Source organism: Cherax quadricarinatus, chromosome 10 (genome assembly GCF_038502225.1).
Source record: "Cherax quadricarinatus isolate ZL_2023a chromosome 10, ASM3850222v1, whole genome shotgun sequence".
NCBI classification, from domain to species: Eukaryota; Metazoa; Arthropoda; class Malacostraca; order Decapoda; family Parastacidae; genus Cherax; species Cherax quadricarinatus.
The window spans coordinates 4,088,151-4,102,657 of NC_091301.1; the positions used below are offsets into that span (position 1 = coordinate 4,088,151).

The following is a 14,507-nucleotide window of genomic DNA, read 5'->3' on the forward strand; positions in this document are numbered from 1 at the left end:
ATTGGTTTGGAAATAGGGTAGTTGATGAGTGGAACAGTCTACCTAGTTGGGTTATTGAGGCTGGGACTTTGGGTAGTTTTAAATCTAGGTTGGATAAGTACATGAGTGGGAGGGGTTGGATTTGAGTGGGACTTTCACATTAGAGCTTATTTCTTGGGTGGCATTGAAAATTGGGTTGGGCAAATGTTTTGTTAGTGGGATGAATTGTATAGGACCTGCCTAGTATGGGCCAGCAGGCCTCCTGCAGCGTTCCTCCTTTCTTATGTTCTTATGTAAATTTGGCATGAAAAACACGGTCGTAAGTCGAGTGGTCGTAAGTCGAGCAGGTCGTAAGTCGGATGGTAGGTGTACATACACATGTACATGCATGCATTCATTCTCACACATTCTTATGTACACATGCATGCAGGTATACTTGGAGTAGACCTGGAGAGGGTCTCAGGGGTCAATACCCCCACGGTCCAGTCTGAGACCAGGCCTCATGGTGGATTAGGGTCTGATCAGCCAGGCTGTTACTGGTGGCAGCACGCAAACTGACATATGAACTACAGTCTGGCTGGTCAGGTACTGACTTTAGGTGCCTGTCCAGTGCCTTCTTGAAGACATCCAGGGGTCTATTGTGTAGAAAAATACATGCATAAATTTATGCATTCACACACACACACGCACATAATACACACATGCATGCATATACATTTACAGGTATGTACATACATACATGTACTATATGCACATGTATACATTTGTATGCACATGTTCTTATACACGAGATGTATGGGCAAGTCTCCTTACACCCGTTGCCTCTGTTCACCTAGTAGTAAATAAGCACCTGGGTGTTAGTCGACTCTTGTGGGTCGCATCCTGGGGGATTTTCAATGCTACAATATCTGAGAGACTTGAACACCCTCAAATGACCTAATTGCTCTCACTCAGTGAGTCAGAAACGATGAAAGGTTGAGGGAAATTAGCCTGATGACACTGGGACAGTAGGGTCAGGGGAGACAAGATAACATACAAAATACTGCGAGGAATTGACAAGGTGGACAGAGACAGAATGTTCCAGAGAGGGGACACAGAAACAAGGGGTCACAATTGGAAATTGAAGACTCAGATGAGTCAAAGGGATGTTAGGAAGTATTTCTTTAGTCACTGAGTTGTTAGGAAGTGAAATAGTCTGGCAGGTGATGTAGTGGAGGCAGGAACTATATGTACACAGTTTTAAGATGAGGTATGATAAAGCTCATGGAGCAGGGGGAGAGAGGACCTAGTAGCGACCAGTGAAGAGGCGGGGCCAAGAGCTATGACTCGACCCCTGCAACCACAAATAGGTGAGTACATCTGCACATTCATACATATAAAAAAGTTCCAAACATAAATTAAATACACATATGCATATCTACACACAAATACATACACACATGTACTGTGTACATATGAAAACACACATACATGTAGAAATTCATGTACACAAACATATACACACATGTACATGTTTTTATATTTTGCTGCATTGGAATATTATAATTGCCCTCCATTATTCCTTTTTCATTCATTGAGTTAGAGGAGACTGAGCTTATGGAATACAGGGATACCTTTCTTGGATTGTGTTAGTTTAAGGTGTAGTATTAGAATGCTCAAAAATACATCTAGTTTGTGTAGTATTAGAATGCTGAAAATACCCAGCATGATCAGTGGTTATCCAACTATTTCCATTCCTTTTCACTTATTTGCTGTCATTGTTTGCTCTATTTCAAATACACTTCTTTTTCATTTTTATTTTCAGATTATCATGTCTGATGGAAATACAGTTGTTACAGTATCTGCATCATAAATGATGTCTCTGGCTGATTAGATTGTGATAAGTGTTTATTGTACTAAGGATGTTTTTCTTTTCTTCTGTAGCCCTGAACTTCTATCTTGAAACAAATTAATCTTCCCAATCAATCAATACTATTCGTATTATCATTTGTGTAAAGCATTACTTCATCACACATTTTATTTTATTTCAGGATTTGAATATCACTTGGAATTCAAATGATCCAGACTTCACACTATGTTTCGAGCAGACGGTCCTAGTGTGGGTGCCATGTGGGTTTCTGTTTTTGTTTGCTCCACTAGAAATTTTCTACCTGCGTCAGAGTATGGACAGACTAGTACCATGGACCTTGCTCAACATATGCAAGCTGGTCAGTAGTGAAGTTTCAGTGCTTTTATTGTTGGTTCATCTTACATATTCTTTTAATATTTCAAATTAAATCTATAAAGATTTCTTGTATGGTCCATATTTCATGCATGTATGTGGCTGGTGTATTTAGAATAACTATTTAGTATTGCTCATAAGAAACTAATGTATTGTTTTAAATATTTTTTTGGTAGCTGAATTAAATTTTATAGAGTAGCCAGCCTCATGTTGTACAGTAGTTGAATATACATGTATACCTAAATTTCAGTAGTGCTCTTTATGTGACAATAAAATTTCATATTGCTATTGAAATATAGTAAATGTAATAGTAGTTTCATATAAAGTTTATTTTTATGCACTTCTTTCTATATCTTTGTTCATCTTGAATCTACCAGGAAAAGTCTTCATCTACAATAAAAATGGAACTTGAATAAGCCCATTCTTATTCTGAATTTATGATAATTATAACAGTATGACTTTCATACATTTTGGATCAGTCATATATTGTCTTATTAAATATCCAGAGTGAACTGCATGGTAATTATCTGGGCTTAATCAGTTAGAATGATCTTCATTAACCCTTAAACTGTCCAAACGTAGATCTACATTCATATGCGTAGTGCACCGACCTTGATTTTCCCCATTTGAAAGCATGTAAAAAAACGTAGATCTACGTTTGGAGCCTGCCGCACGTCAACGTATATCTACATTTGGACAGTTTAAGGGTTAAACAGTAAGAAAGAGTACAAATTGGTGTTATTTTTTGTTATGTAATGTTACTTTTATATGAATGGATGCATTTTTTTTTTACCCCATTTTCCTTTTCCCATGAAGGTAGGATGACCCAGAGAAGGAAATACTTTCATTGTCACTCAATTGTTGTCTTGCCAGAAGTGTGTGGACATCACACTTCAAATGGCCCTTCGACCTGCAACAGCCCCCACCCATTTAAAATCAAATCCAGAGCACCTGAAATCAAATCCATGAATATTTTAAGTTGTCTTGATTTGGTCATATGACACAGTTGGGTGAATACCAGCTGTGTCATGTGACCAAGTCAGGCACTTAGGTGAGCTGCAGTCCTACTGTATATGTATATGACAAATTTTACTCTGTATCATAAGAGGACTTGGATATAAATATAAAAGCTAACCCTATATTACTCTGCAAGGAAAATAATTTTCAACAAAATTGATGCTCTTTTAATATATTTGTACTGTACATATAACTTAAGCTATAATAAATTTAGATGACTCCTTTCAGTACAGTCATTTTCTGTATGCAATATACATATATCCATACAGTTAGGTGGACTGAAGTCCTGTAGGTGGGAAGTACACTGCCTGCACACTGAAGGAGGGGTGAGGGTATTGTAGTTTGTAGAGCACCTGAATTGTGAAGTCGGAGCAATTCTAGCAAAAGAATGATGGGGTAAATGATGGTTATGCATTTCCTCTTTTAAAGTATTGGCTGTCTCCCACTGAGGTAGGTTGATCCAAAAAAGAAGCGACACTTTCACCATCACTCACTCTATTGGGCACTGTACTTCCCACCTCCATGACTCAAATCTGGCTAACTGGTTTCCCTGAATCTCTTCATAAATGTTACCTTGCATTAGGTAAAAAAGTGATGGGATCCTTTCTGTAGGGTTATTTATTTATTTTATTTTTTTTTATTATCACACTGGCCGATTCCCACCAAGGCAGGGTGGCCCGAAAAAGAAAAACTTTCACCATCATTCACTCCATCACTGTCTTGCCAGAAGGGTGCTTTACACTACAGTTTTTAAACTGCAACATTAACACCCCTCCTTCAGAGTGCAGGCACTGTACTTCCCATCTCCAGGACTCAAGTCCGGCCTGCCGGTTTCCCTGAATCCCTTCATAAATGTTACTTTGCTCACACTCCAACAGCACGTCAAGTATTAAAAACCATTTGTCTCCATTCACTCCTATCAAACACGCTCACGCATGCCTGCTGGAAGTCCAGGCCCCTCGCACACAAAACCTCCTTTACCCCCTCCCTCCAACCCTTCCTAGGCCGACCCCTACCCCGCCTTCCTTCCACTACAGACTGATACACTCTTGAAGTCATTCTGTTTCGCTCCATTCTCTCTACATGTCCGAACCACCTCAACAACCCTTCCTCAGCCCTCTGGACAACAGTTTTGGTAATCCCGCACCTCCTCCTAACTTCCAAACTACGAATTCTCTGCATTATATTCACACCACACATTGCCCTCAGACATGACATCTCCACTGCCTCCAGCCTTCTCCTCGCTGCAACATTCATCACCCACGCTTCACACCCATATAAGGGCGTTGGTAAAACTATACTCTCATACATTCCCCTCTTTGCCTCCAAGGACAAAGTTCTTTGTCTCCACAGACTCCTAAGTGCACCACTCGCTCTTTTTCCCTCATCAATTCTATGATTCACCTCATCTTTCATAGACCCATCCGCTGACACGTCCACTCCCAAATATCTGAATACGTTCACCTCCTCCATACTCTCTCCCTCCAATCTGATATTCAATCTTTCATCATCTAATCTTTTTGTTATCCTCATAACCTTACTCTTTCCTGTATTCACCTTCAATTTTCTTCTTTTGCACACCCTACCAAATTCATCCACCAATCTCTGCAGCTTCTCTTCAGAATCTCCCAAGAGCACAGTGTCATCAGCAAAGAGCAGCTGTGACAACTCCCACTTTGTGTGTGATTCTTTATCTTTTAACTCCACGCCTCTTGCCAAGACCCTCGCATTTACTTCTCTTACAACCCCATCTATAAATATATTAAACAACCACGGTGACATCACACATCCTTGTCTAAGGCCTACTTTTACTGGGAAAAAATTTCCCTCTTTCCTACATACTCTAACTTGAGCCTCACTATCCTCGTAAAAACTCTTCACTGCTTTCAGTAACCTACCTCCTACACCATACACTTGCAACATCTGCCACATTGAACCCCTATCCACCCTGTCATACGCCTTTTCCAAATCCATAAATGCCACAAAGACCTCTTTAGCCTTATCTAAATACTGTTCACTTATATGTTTCACTGTAAACACCTGGTCCACACACCCCCTACCTTTCCTAAAGCCTCCTTGTTCATCTGCTATCCTATTCTCCGTCTTACTCTTAATTCTTTCAATTATAACTCTACCATACACTTTACCAGGTACACTCAACAGACTTATCCCCCTATAATTTTTGCACTCTCTTTTATCCCCTTTGCCTTTATACAAAGGAACTATGCATGCTCTCTGCCAATCCCTAGGTACCTTACCCTCTTCCATACATTTATTAAATAATTGCACCAACCACTCCAAAACTATATCCCCACCTGCTTTTAACATTTCTATCTTTATCCCATCAATCCCGGCTGCCTTACCCCCTTTCATTTTACCTACTGCCTCACGAACTTCCCCCACACTCACAACTGGCTCTTCCTCACTCCTACAAGATGTTATTCCTCCTTGCCCTATACACGAAATCACAGCTTCCCTATCTTCATCAACATTTAACAATTCCTCAAAATATTCCCTCCATCTTCCCAATACCTCTAACTCTCCATTTAATAACTCTCCTCTCCTATTTTTAACTGACAAATCCATTTGTTCTCTAGGCTTTCTTAACTTGTTAATCTCACTCCAAAACTTTTTCTTATTTTCAACAAAATTTGTTGATAACATCTCACCCACTCTCTCATTTGCTCTCTTTTTACATTGCTTCACCACTCTCTTAACATCTCTCTTTTTCTCCATATACTCTTCCCTCCTTGCATCACTTCTACTTTGTAAAAACTTCTCATATGCTAACTTTTTCTCCCTTACTACTCTCTTTACATCATCATTCCACCAATCGCTCCTCTTCCCTCCTGCACCCACTTTCCTGTAACCACAAACTTCTGCTGAACACTCTAACACTACATTTTTAAACCTACCCCATACCTCTTCGACCCCATTGCCTATGCTCTCATTAGCCCATCTATCCTCCAATAGCTGTTTATATCTTACCCTAACTGCCTCCTCTTTTAGTTTATAAACCTTCACCTCTCTCTTCCCTGATGCTTCTATTCTCCTTGTATCCCATCTACCTTTTACTCTCAGTGTAGCTACAACTAGAAAGTGATCTGATATATCTGTGGCCCCTCTATAAACATGTACATCCTGAAGTCTACTCAACAGTCTTTTATCTACCAATACATAATCCAACAAACTACTGTCATTTCGCCCTACATCATATCGTGTATACTTATTTATCCTCTTTTTCTTAAAATATGTATTACCTATAACTAAACCCCTTTCTATACAAAGTTCAATCAAAGGGTTATTATCAGTATAAATGTTACTATGGATGTGAAAAATAGAATTCACCATCAGTATAGTACAGAGTATGTAGTTACCCATTTCAACACTGATGTATTCTCATGTAATGAGGTACATCAGTTTAAAAGCAAATGTGGTGAAATGATATAACCTTTAAGACTGCCAATGTATTAAAAAAAAATTGGTACTTATGGTTTAGGGAGTTTGTGGGATGAGATGTGATGTTGGGTAATGGAGCAGAGTGATAACCTGTCCTGTATTGTTAAAGGAGTACATGGAATGTGTGTTGGGCTATGTTGAGACAAGTGGATGAGTGTGACATGCAGGGCTTGTTGTAAGGAATACATAAAAGAGTGAAGAAGTGTTAAGAGTGATGATTAGACAATCTACAGTACTTAATGAAAACAAATAATGTGCAAGGTTTTGTTTTTGCTTTATTGTAAAAATATTTTCACTAATGTTGTTGCATATAATCTACATTTATAATTTGCTTTCAGGTTGTGTCAGTGCTGATACTTATTCTTCACTGTATAGCTTTTTTCTATACTGTTCATCAAGATAGTACTGGCTCCTTTGTTCCAGGTGTGGACTATATGATGCCATCTGTCATTTTTGTGTCTGTAGTGAGTATCTTCCCTTTAAGTATAACAAGGTGAATCACTTTAAAACTTCATCTATTTCTAATTTTTTTTTTCAACATGCCAGCTCTCTCCCAAGGCAGGAGGACCCAAAACAAAGAATCACTTTCACAATCATTCACACATAATCACTGTCTTTGTCCTAGAAGTAGGTTGGTAGACAGCAACAGCTCAGGGAGGTACTATTGTCCTGCCAAATGAGTGTAAAACAGAAACCTGTATTTGTTTTACATGATGATAAGAGTGATGTCTCTTTTTTTTCTGTCTCATAAACACACAAGATGACAGGTATATCTTGCTTCTTTTACTTGCAGTTAGGTCACTCTACACATGTTTGTACACATTTATGTATGTACACTCATCGGAGTTTTCTTTGGTTTTTCTTAATAGTTCTTGTTCTTATTATTTTCCTTTCATATCCACGAGGAAGTGGAATAAAAATTTTTCCTCCGTAAACCATGTGTGTTGTAAAAGTCGACTAAAATGCTGGGAGCAATGGGCTAGTAACCCCTTTTCTCGCATAACTTACTAAAAATAAGAAAACTGCTTCTAATTACCTTTATATATTTCTGCAAATTTCTAAATGGATAAGCATTTATTTCGTTTTCCTTCAGCTGTGCACGCCCTTGTATTTGTTTTCACTTACCTCACTCAAATAAGCAATGATAATAATTTTTTCGTCCTTTCTGCTTCACATGTTCTGCTCATTACACTAAAGTACAGTAGGTAACCTGCAATGGATGTCAGTTCATTACGGAAAATCATTCTTTAGTCCAGTGATCAGTCCATCAAGACTGATGGACTGATCATATCGACTCCAGGTGGAAGGACTGATTACCTCATACTCCTCCTGATCTTCCACATTATTTTCTCTATTAGATTGAGGAAGCAACTGGTTGGTAAAATCTTCTTCTTTCAACAAACTGGTCATTTCTCATGAGGCAGGGTGGCTCAAAAGGAAAAGCAAAAGTTTCTCCTTTTAAATTTAGTAATGTATATAGGAGAAGGGGTTACTAGCCCCTTGCCCCCGGCATTTTAGTCGCCTCTTACGACATGCATGGCTTACGGAGGAAGAATTCTGTTCCACTTCTGCATGGAGTGGTTGGCGAAATGTTTCCTCAATAAAGATATCCAAGTGTTGCACAAGTGTCTAATTCATCATAAACTCAGGCTGTTGAAACTATGAGTGGATAGAGAAGAACACAATAGTATGACACATTCACTTCTTCCTTACTCCCTCCCTCCAATCTGATATCCAATTTTTCCTTATCTGAATTGTTGGATACCCTGATCACCTTACTCTTATCTCTGTTCACTTTCAACTTTCTACCTTTACACATTCTCGCAAACTCACTCACTAACCATTGCAACTTCTTTTTAGAATCTCCCAAAAGCACAGTATCATCAGCAAAAAGTAACTGTGTCAACTCCCATTTTGTATTTAAATCTGCATAATTTAATCCCACCCCACTCTCCAACACCCTAGCATTTACTTCTTTTACAGCCCCATCTATAAATAAGTTAAAAAACCATGGTGACATTATGCATCCCTGTCTAAGACCTACTTTTACTGGAAAGTAATCTCCCTCTCTCCTACACACCCTAACCTGAGCCTCACTATCCTCATTCAAATTCTTTACAGCATTTAGTAACATACAACCTATTCCATACACTTGCAACATCTGCAACATTGCTTCCCTATCCACCCTATTATGAACCCTTGTTAAATCCATAAAAGCAACAGAAGCTTCCCTACCTTTATCTAAATGTTGTTCACTTTTATGTTTCAATGTAAACACTTGGTCTACATATCCCCTACCCATTCTGAAGCCTCCTTGTTCATCTGCAATCCTGCTCTCCATCTAACCATAATTCTTTCAGTAATAACCCTATCATACACTTTACCAGGTATATTCAGTAGGCTTACTTCCCTACAATTTTTACACTCTTTTGTCCCCCTTTCCTTTTATATAAATAAAAATAGCAGGATATACCTGTTTTCTTGTAGTTTATGAGACAGAAAAGACACCAGTACTCCTCCCATCATGTAAAACAAAATACAAGCCCCCACCTTACACCCATTTGGCAGGACTGTAGTAGTACCTCCCTGAGTGGTTGCTGTCTACCAACCTAATACCTATCTTGAATGCCTAACAAACAATAAAAGCATTTATTTTATTATCACACTGGCCGATTCCCACCAAGGCAGGGTGGCCCGAAAAAGAAAAACTTTCACCATCATTCACTCTATCACTGTCTTGCCAGAAGGGTGCTTTACACTACAGTTTTTAAACTGCAACATTAACACCCCTTCTTCAGAGTGCAGGCACTGTACTTCCCATCTCCAGGACTCAAGTCCGGCCTGCCGGTTTCCCTGAACCCTTTCATAAATGTTACTTTGCTCACACTCCAACAGCATTTAATTAATATAATAATGCTAAAGTGGGTAAAAATGTTATGGAGGGAGTAGTAGGTAAATTTGGGGTGCCAGGGGTAAATGTAAATGGGGAGCCTTTAATTGAGCTATGTGTAGAAAGAGATTTGGTAATAAGTAATACATATTTTATGAAAAAGAGGATAAATAAATATGCAAGGTATGATGTAGCACGTAATGAAAGTAGTTTATTAGATTATGTATTGGTGGATAAAAGGTTGATGGGTAGGCTCCAGGATGTACATGTTTATAGAGGGGCAACTGATATATCGGATCATTATTTAGTTGTAGCTACACTTAGAGTAAGAGGTAGATGGGAAAAGAGGAAGGTGGCAACAACAAGTAAGAGAGAGGTGAAAGTGTATAAATTAAGGGAGGAGGAAGTTCGGGTGAGATATAAGCGACTATTGGCAGAAAGGTGGGCTAGTGCAAAGATTAGTGGGGGGGGGTTGAAGAGGGTTGGAATAGTTTTAAAAATGCAGTATTAGAATGTGGGTCAGAAGTTTGTGGTTATAGGAGGGTGGGGGCAGGAGGAAAGAGAAGTGATTGGTGGAATGATGAAGTAAAGGGTGTGATAAAAGAGAAAAAGGTAGCTTATGAGAGGTTTTTACAAAGCAGAAGTGTTATAAGAAGAGCAGAGTACAGTGGACCCCCGCTTAACGATCACCTCCAAATGCGACCAATTATGTAAGTGTATTTATGTAAGTGCGTTTGTACGTGTATGTTTGGGGGTCTGAAATGGACTAATCTGCTTCACAATATTCCTTATGGGAAAAAATTCGGTCAGTACTGGCACCTGAAAATACTACTGGAATGAAAAAAGTTCGTTAACCGGGGGTCCACTGTATATGGAGTGTAAAAGAAAGGTAAAGAGAGTGGTGAGAGAGTGCAAAAGGAGAGCAGATGATAGAGTGGGAGAGGCACTGTCAAGAAATTTTAATGAAGACAAGAAAAATTTTTGGAGTGAGTTAAACAAGTTAAGAAAGCCCAGGGAAAGTATGGATTTGTCAGTTAAAAACAGAGTAGGGGAGTTAGTAGATGGGGAGATGGAGGTATTAGGTAGATGGCTAGAATATTTTGAGGAACTTTTAAATGTTAAGGAAGAAAGAGAGGGAGTAATTTCATGCACTGGTCAGGGAGGTATACCATCTTTTAGGAGTGAAGAAGAGCAGAATGTAAGTGTGGGGGAGGTACGTGAGGCATTATGTAGAATGAAAGGGGGTAAAGCAGCTGGAACTGATGGGATCATGACAGGAATGTTAAAAGCAGGGGGGGATATAGTGTTGGAGTGGTTGGTACTTTTGTTTAATAAATGTATGAAAGAGGGGAAGGTACCTAGGGATTGGCAGAGAGCATGTATAGTCCCTTTATATAAAAGGAAAGGGGACAAAAGAGACTGTAAAAATTTATTTTTTATTATTTTTTATTATCACACCGGCCGATTCCCACCAAGGCAGGGTGGCCCGAAAAAGAAAAACTTTCACCATCATTCACTCCATCACTGTCTTGCCAGAAGGGTGCTTTACACTACAGTTTTTAAACTGCAACATTAACACCCCTCCTTCAGAGTGCAGGCACTGTACTTCCCATCTCCAGGACTCAAGTCCGGCCTGCCGGTTTCCCTGAATCCCTTCATAAATGTTACTTTGCTCACACTCCAACAGCACGTCAAGTATTAAAAACCATTTGTCTCCATTCACTCCTATCAAACACGCTCACGCATGCCTGCTGGAAGTCCAAGCCCCTCGCACACAAAACCTCCTTTACCCCCTCCCTCCAACCCTTCCTAGGCCGACCCCTACCCCGCCTTCCTTCCACTACAGACTGATACACTCTTGAAGTCATTCTGTTTCGCTCCATTCTCTCTACATGTCCGAACCACCTCAACAACCCTTCCTCAGCCCTCTGGACAACAGTTTTGGTAATCCCGCACCTCCTCCTAACTTCCAAACTACGAATTCTCTGCATTATATTCACACCACACATTGCCCTCAGACATGACATCTCCACTGCCTCCAGCCTTCTCCTCGCTGCAACATTCATCACCCACGCTTCACACCCATATAAGAGCGTTGGTAAAACTATACTCTCATACATTCCCCTCTTTGCCTCCAAGGACAAAGTTCTTTGTCTCCACAGACTCCTAAGTGCACCACTCACTCTTTTTCCCTCATCAATTCTATGATTCACCTCATCTTTCATAGACCCATCCGCTGACACGTCCACTCCCAAATATCTGAATACGTTCACCTCCTCCATACTCTCTCCCTCCAATCTGATATTCAATCTTTCATCACCTAATCTTTTTGTTATCCTCATAACCTTACTCTTTCCTGTATTCACCTTTAATTTTCTTCTTTTGCACACCCTACCAAATTCATCCACCAATCTCTGCAACTTCTCTTCAGAATCTCCCAAGAGCACAGTGTCATCAGCAAAGAGCAGCTGTGACAACTCCCACTTTGTGTGTGATTCTTTATCTTTTAACTCCACGCCTCTTGCCAAGACCCTCGCATTTACTTCTCTTACAACCCCATCTATAAATATATTAAACAACCACGGTGACATCACACATCCTTGTCTAAGGCCTACTTTTACTGGGAAAAAATTTCCCTCTTTCCTACATACTCTAACTTGAGCCTCACTATCCTCGTAAAAACTCTTCACTGCTTTCAGTAACCTACCTCCTACACCATACACTTGCAACATCTGCCACATTGCCCCCCTATCCACCCTGTCATACGCCTTTTCCAAATCCATAAATGCCACAAAGACCTCTTTAGCCTTATCTAAATACTGTTCACTTATATGTTTCACTGTAAACACCTGGTCCACACACCCCCTACCTTTCCTAAAGCCTCCTTGTTCATCTGCTATCCTATTCTCCGTCTTACTCTTAATTCTTTCAATTATAACTCTACCATACACTTTACCAGGTACACTCAACAGACTTATTATTATAGAGGAATAAGTTTACCGAGTATACCAGGAAAAGTGTACGGTAGGGTTATAATTGAAAGAATTAGAGGTAAGACAGAATGTAGGATTGCAGATGAGCAAGGAGGTTTCAGAGTGGGTAGGGGATGTGTAGATCAAGTGTTTACATTGAAGCATATATGTGAACAGTATTTAGATAAAGGTAGGGAAGTTTTTATTGCATTTATGGATTTAGAAAAGGCATATGATAGTGGATAGAGGAGCAATGTGGCAGATGTTGCAAGTATATGGAATAGGTGGTAAGTTATTAAATGCTGTAAAGAGTTTTTATGAGGATAGTGAGGCTCAGGTTAGGGTGTGTAGAAGAGAGGGAGACTACTTCTCGGTAAAAGCAGGTCTTAGACAGGGATGTGTAATGTCACCGTGGTTGTTTAATATATTTATAGATGGGGTTGTAAAGGAAGTAAATGCTAGGGTGTTCGGGAGAGGGGTGGGATTAAATTTTGGGGAATCAAATTCAAAATGGGAATTGACACAGTTACTTTTTGCTGATGATACTGTGCTTATGGGAGATTCTAAAGAAAAATTGCAAAGGTTAGTGGATGAGTTTGGGAATGTGTGTAAAGGTAGAAAGTTGAAAGTGAACATAGAAAAGAGTAAGGTGATGAGGGTATCAAATGATTTAGATAAAGAAAAATTGGATATCAAATTGGGGAGGAGGAGTATGGAAGAAGTGAATGTTTTCAGATACTTAGGAGTTTACGTGTCGACAGATGGATTTATGAAGGATGAGGTTAATCATAGAATTGATGAGGGAAAAAAGGTGAGTGGTGCATTGAGGTATATGTGGAGTCAAAAAATGTTATCTATGGAGGCAAAGAAGGGAATGTATGAAAGTATAGTATTCAAATTCAAACTTTATTCTCTATAAGTATTACAATGCTGAGTTTACAGAATTTGGTTATTGTGTGGTTTACATGTAGTAAAATAATAATTACAGAGTGTACCACTAGAACGCCTAGCATGGCTAGGCATTTTGGGCAGACTTATATTAAATCTTAGGTTTAAAATGTTACAGAATTATGAGATAAGTTGGTATTATGGCTAAGTGACTAAATACTAGTTGTGAGTTTAGCAATGTGAATGCTTTTGTTTTGGCACTATACATAGTTTCAGTATTGGAGTATCACAGGCCAACTTTTGACTAGTTAAGATTCATTATTTTGAGATTGAGATTGATATTTCTGTTTATGGTCAAATGGGTGAGTGAGTGTAAGTGTGAACCACCAGGTGGTATTCGTATTATTAGTTGACAGGGTGTATCAGGGAGATAAGATGTTTTCTGATGGTAGTTTTGAAGGTGATGAATGTGTCTGCAGTTTTGGAATTTTCAGGTAGGGTGTTCCAGATTTTAGGGCCTTTGACATACATTGAATTTTTGTAAAGGTTTAGTCGGACACGGGGAATGTCATAGAGATGTTTGTGTCTGGTGTTGTGCCTGTGGGTTCTGTCACAACTATCAAGAAAGCATTTTAGGTCAAGGTTAATATTGGAATTTAAGGTCCTGTAGATGTAGATTGCACAGTAGTAAGTGTGGATGTACTGAACAGGGAGTAAGTTTAGATCTATGAAGAGTGGGGGGGGGGGTGTTGCCAGGGATGGGATTTAGTGATTATTCTTACTGCGGCTTTTTGTACCAACACTCTTATATGGGTGTGAAGCTTGGGTAGTAAATGCAGCAGCGAGGAGATGGTTGGAGGCAGTGGAGATGTCCTGTTTAAGGGCAGTGTGTGGTGTAAATATTATGCAGAAAATTCGGAGTGTGGAAATTAGGAAAAGGTGTGGAGTTAATAAAAGTATTAGTCAGAGGGCAGAAGAGGGGTTGAGGTGGTTTGGTCATTTAGAGAGAATGGATCAAAGTAGAATGACATAGAAAGCATATAAATCTATAGGGGAAGGAAGGCGGGGTAGGGGTCGTCCT

At 39.5% G+C, this 14,507-nt stretch overlaps 1 protein-coding gene across 7 annotated transcripts in view; it reads left to right on the forward strand.

Moving 5' to 3' along the window:
- Positions 1-14,507, forward strand: part of LOC128687865 (multidrug resistance-associated protein 1) — a 314,708-nt gene that overhangs the window by 33,324 nt on the left and 266,877 nt on the right. For all 7 annotated transcript variants that reach the window (XM_070083525.1, XM_070083523.1, XM_070083524.1 and 4 more), the window contains exons 2-3: positions 2,010-2,186; positions 7,015-7,140. In XM_070083525.1, the coding sequence (XP_069939626.1) occupies positions 2,010-2,186; positions 7,015-7,140 (303 nt within the window). The remainder of the gene's footprint in view (positions 1-2,009; positions 2,187-7,014; positions 7,141-14,507) is intronic.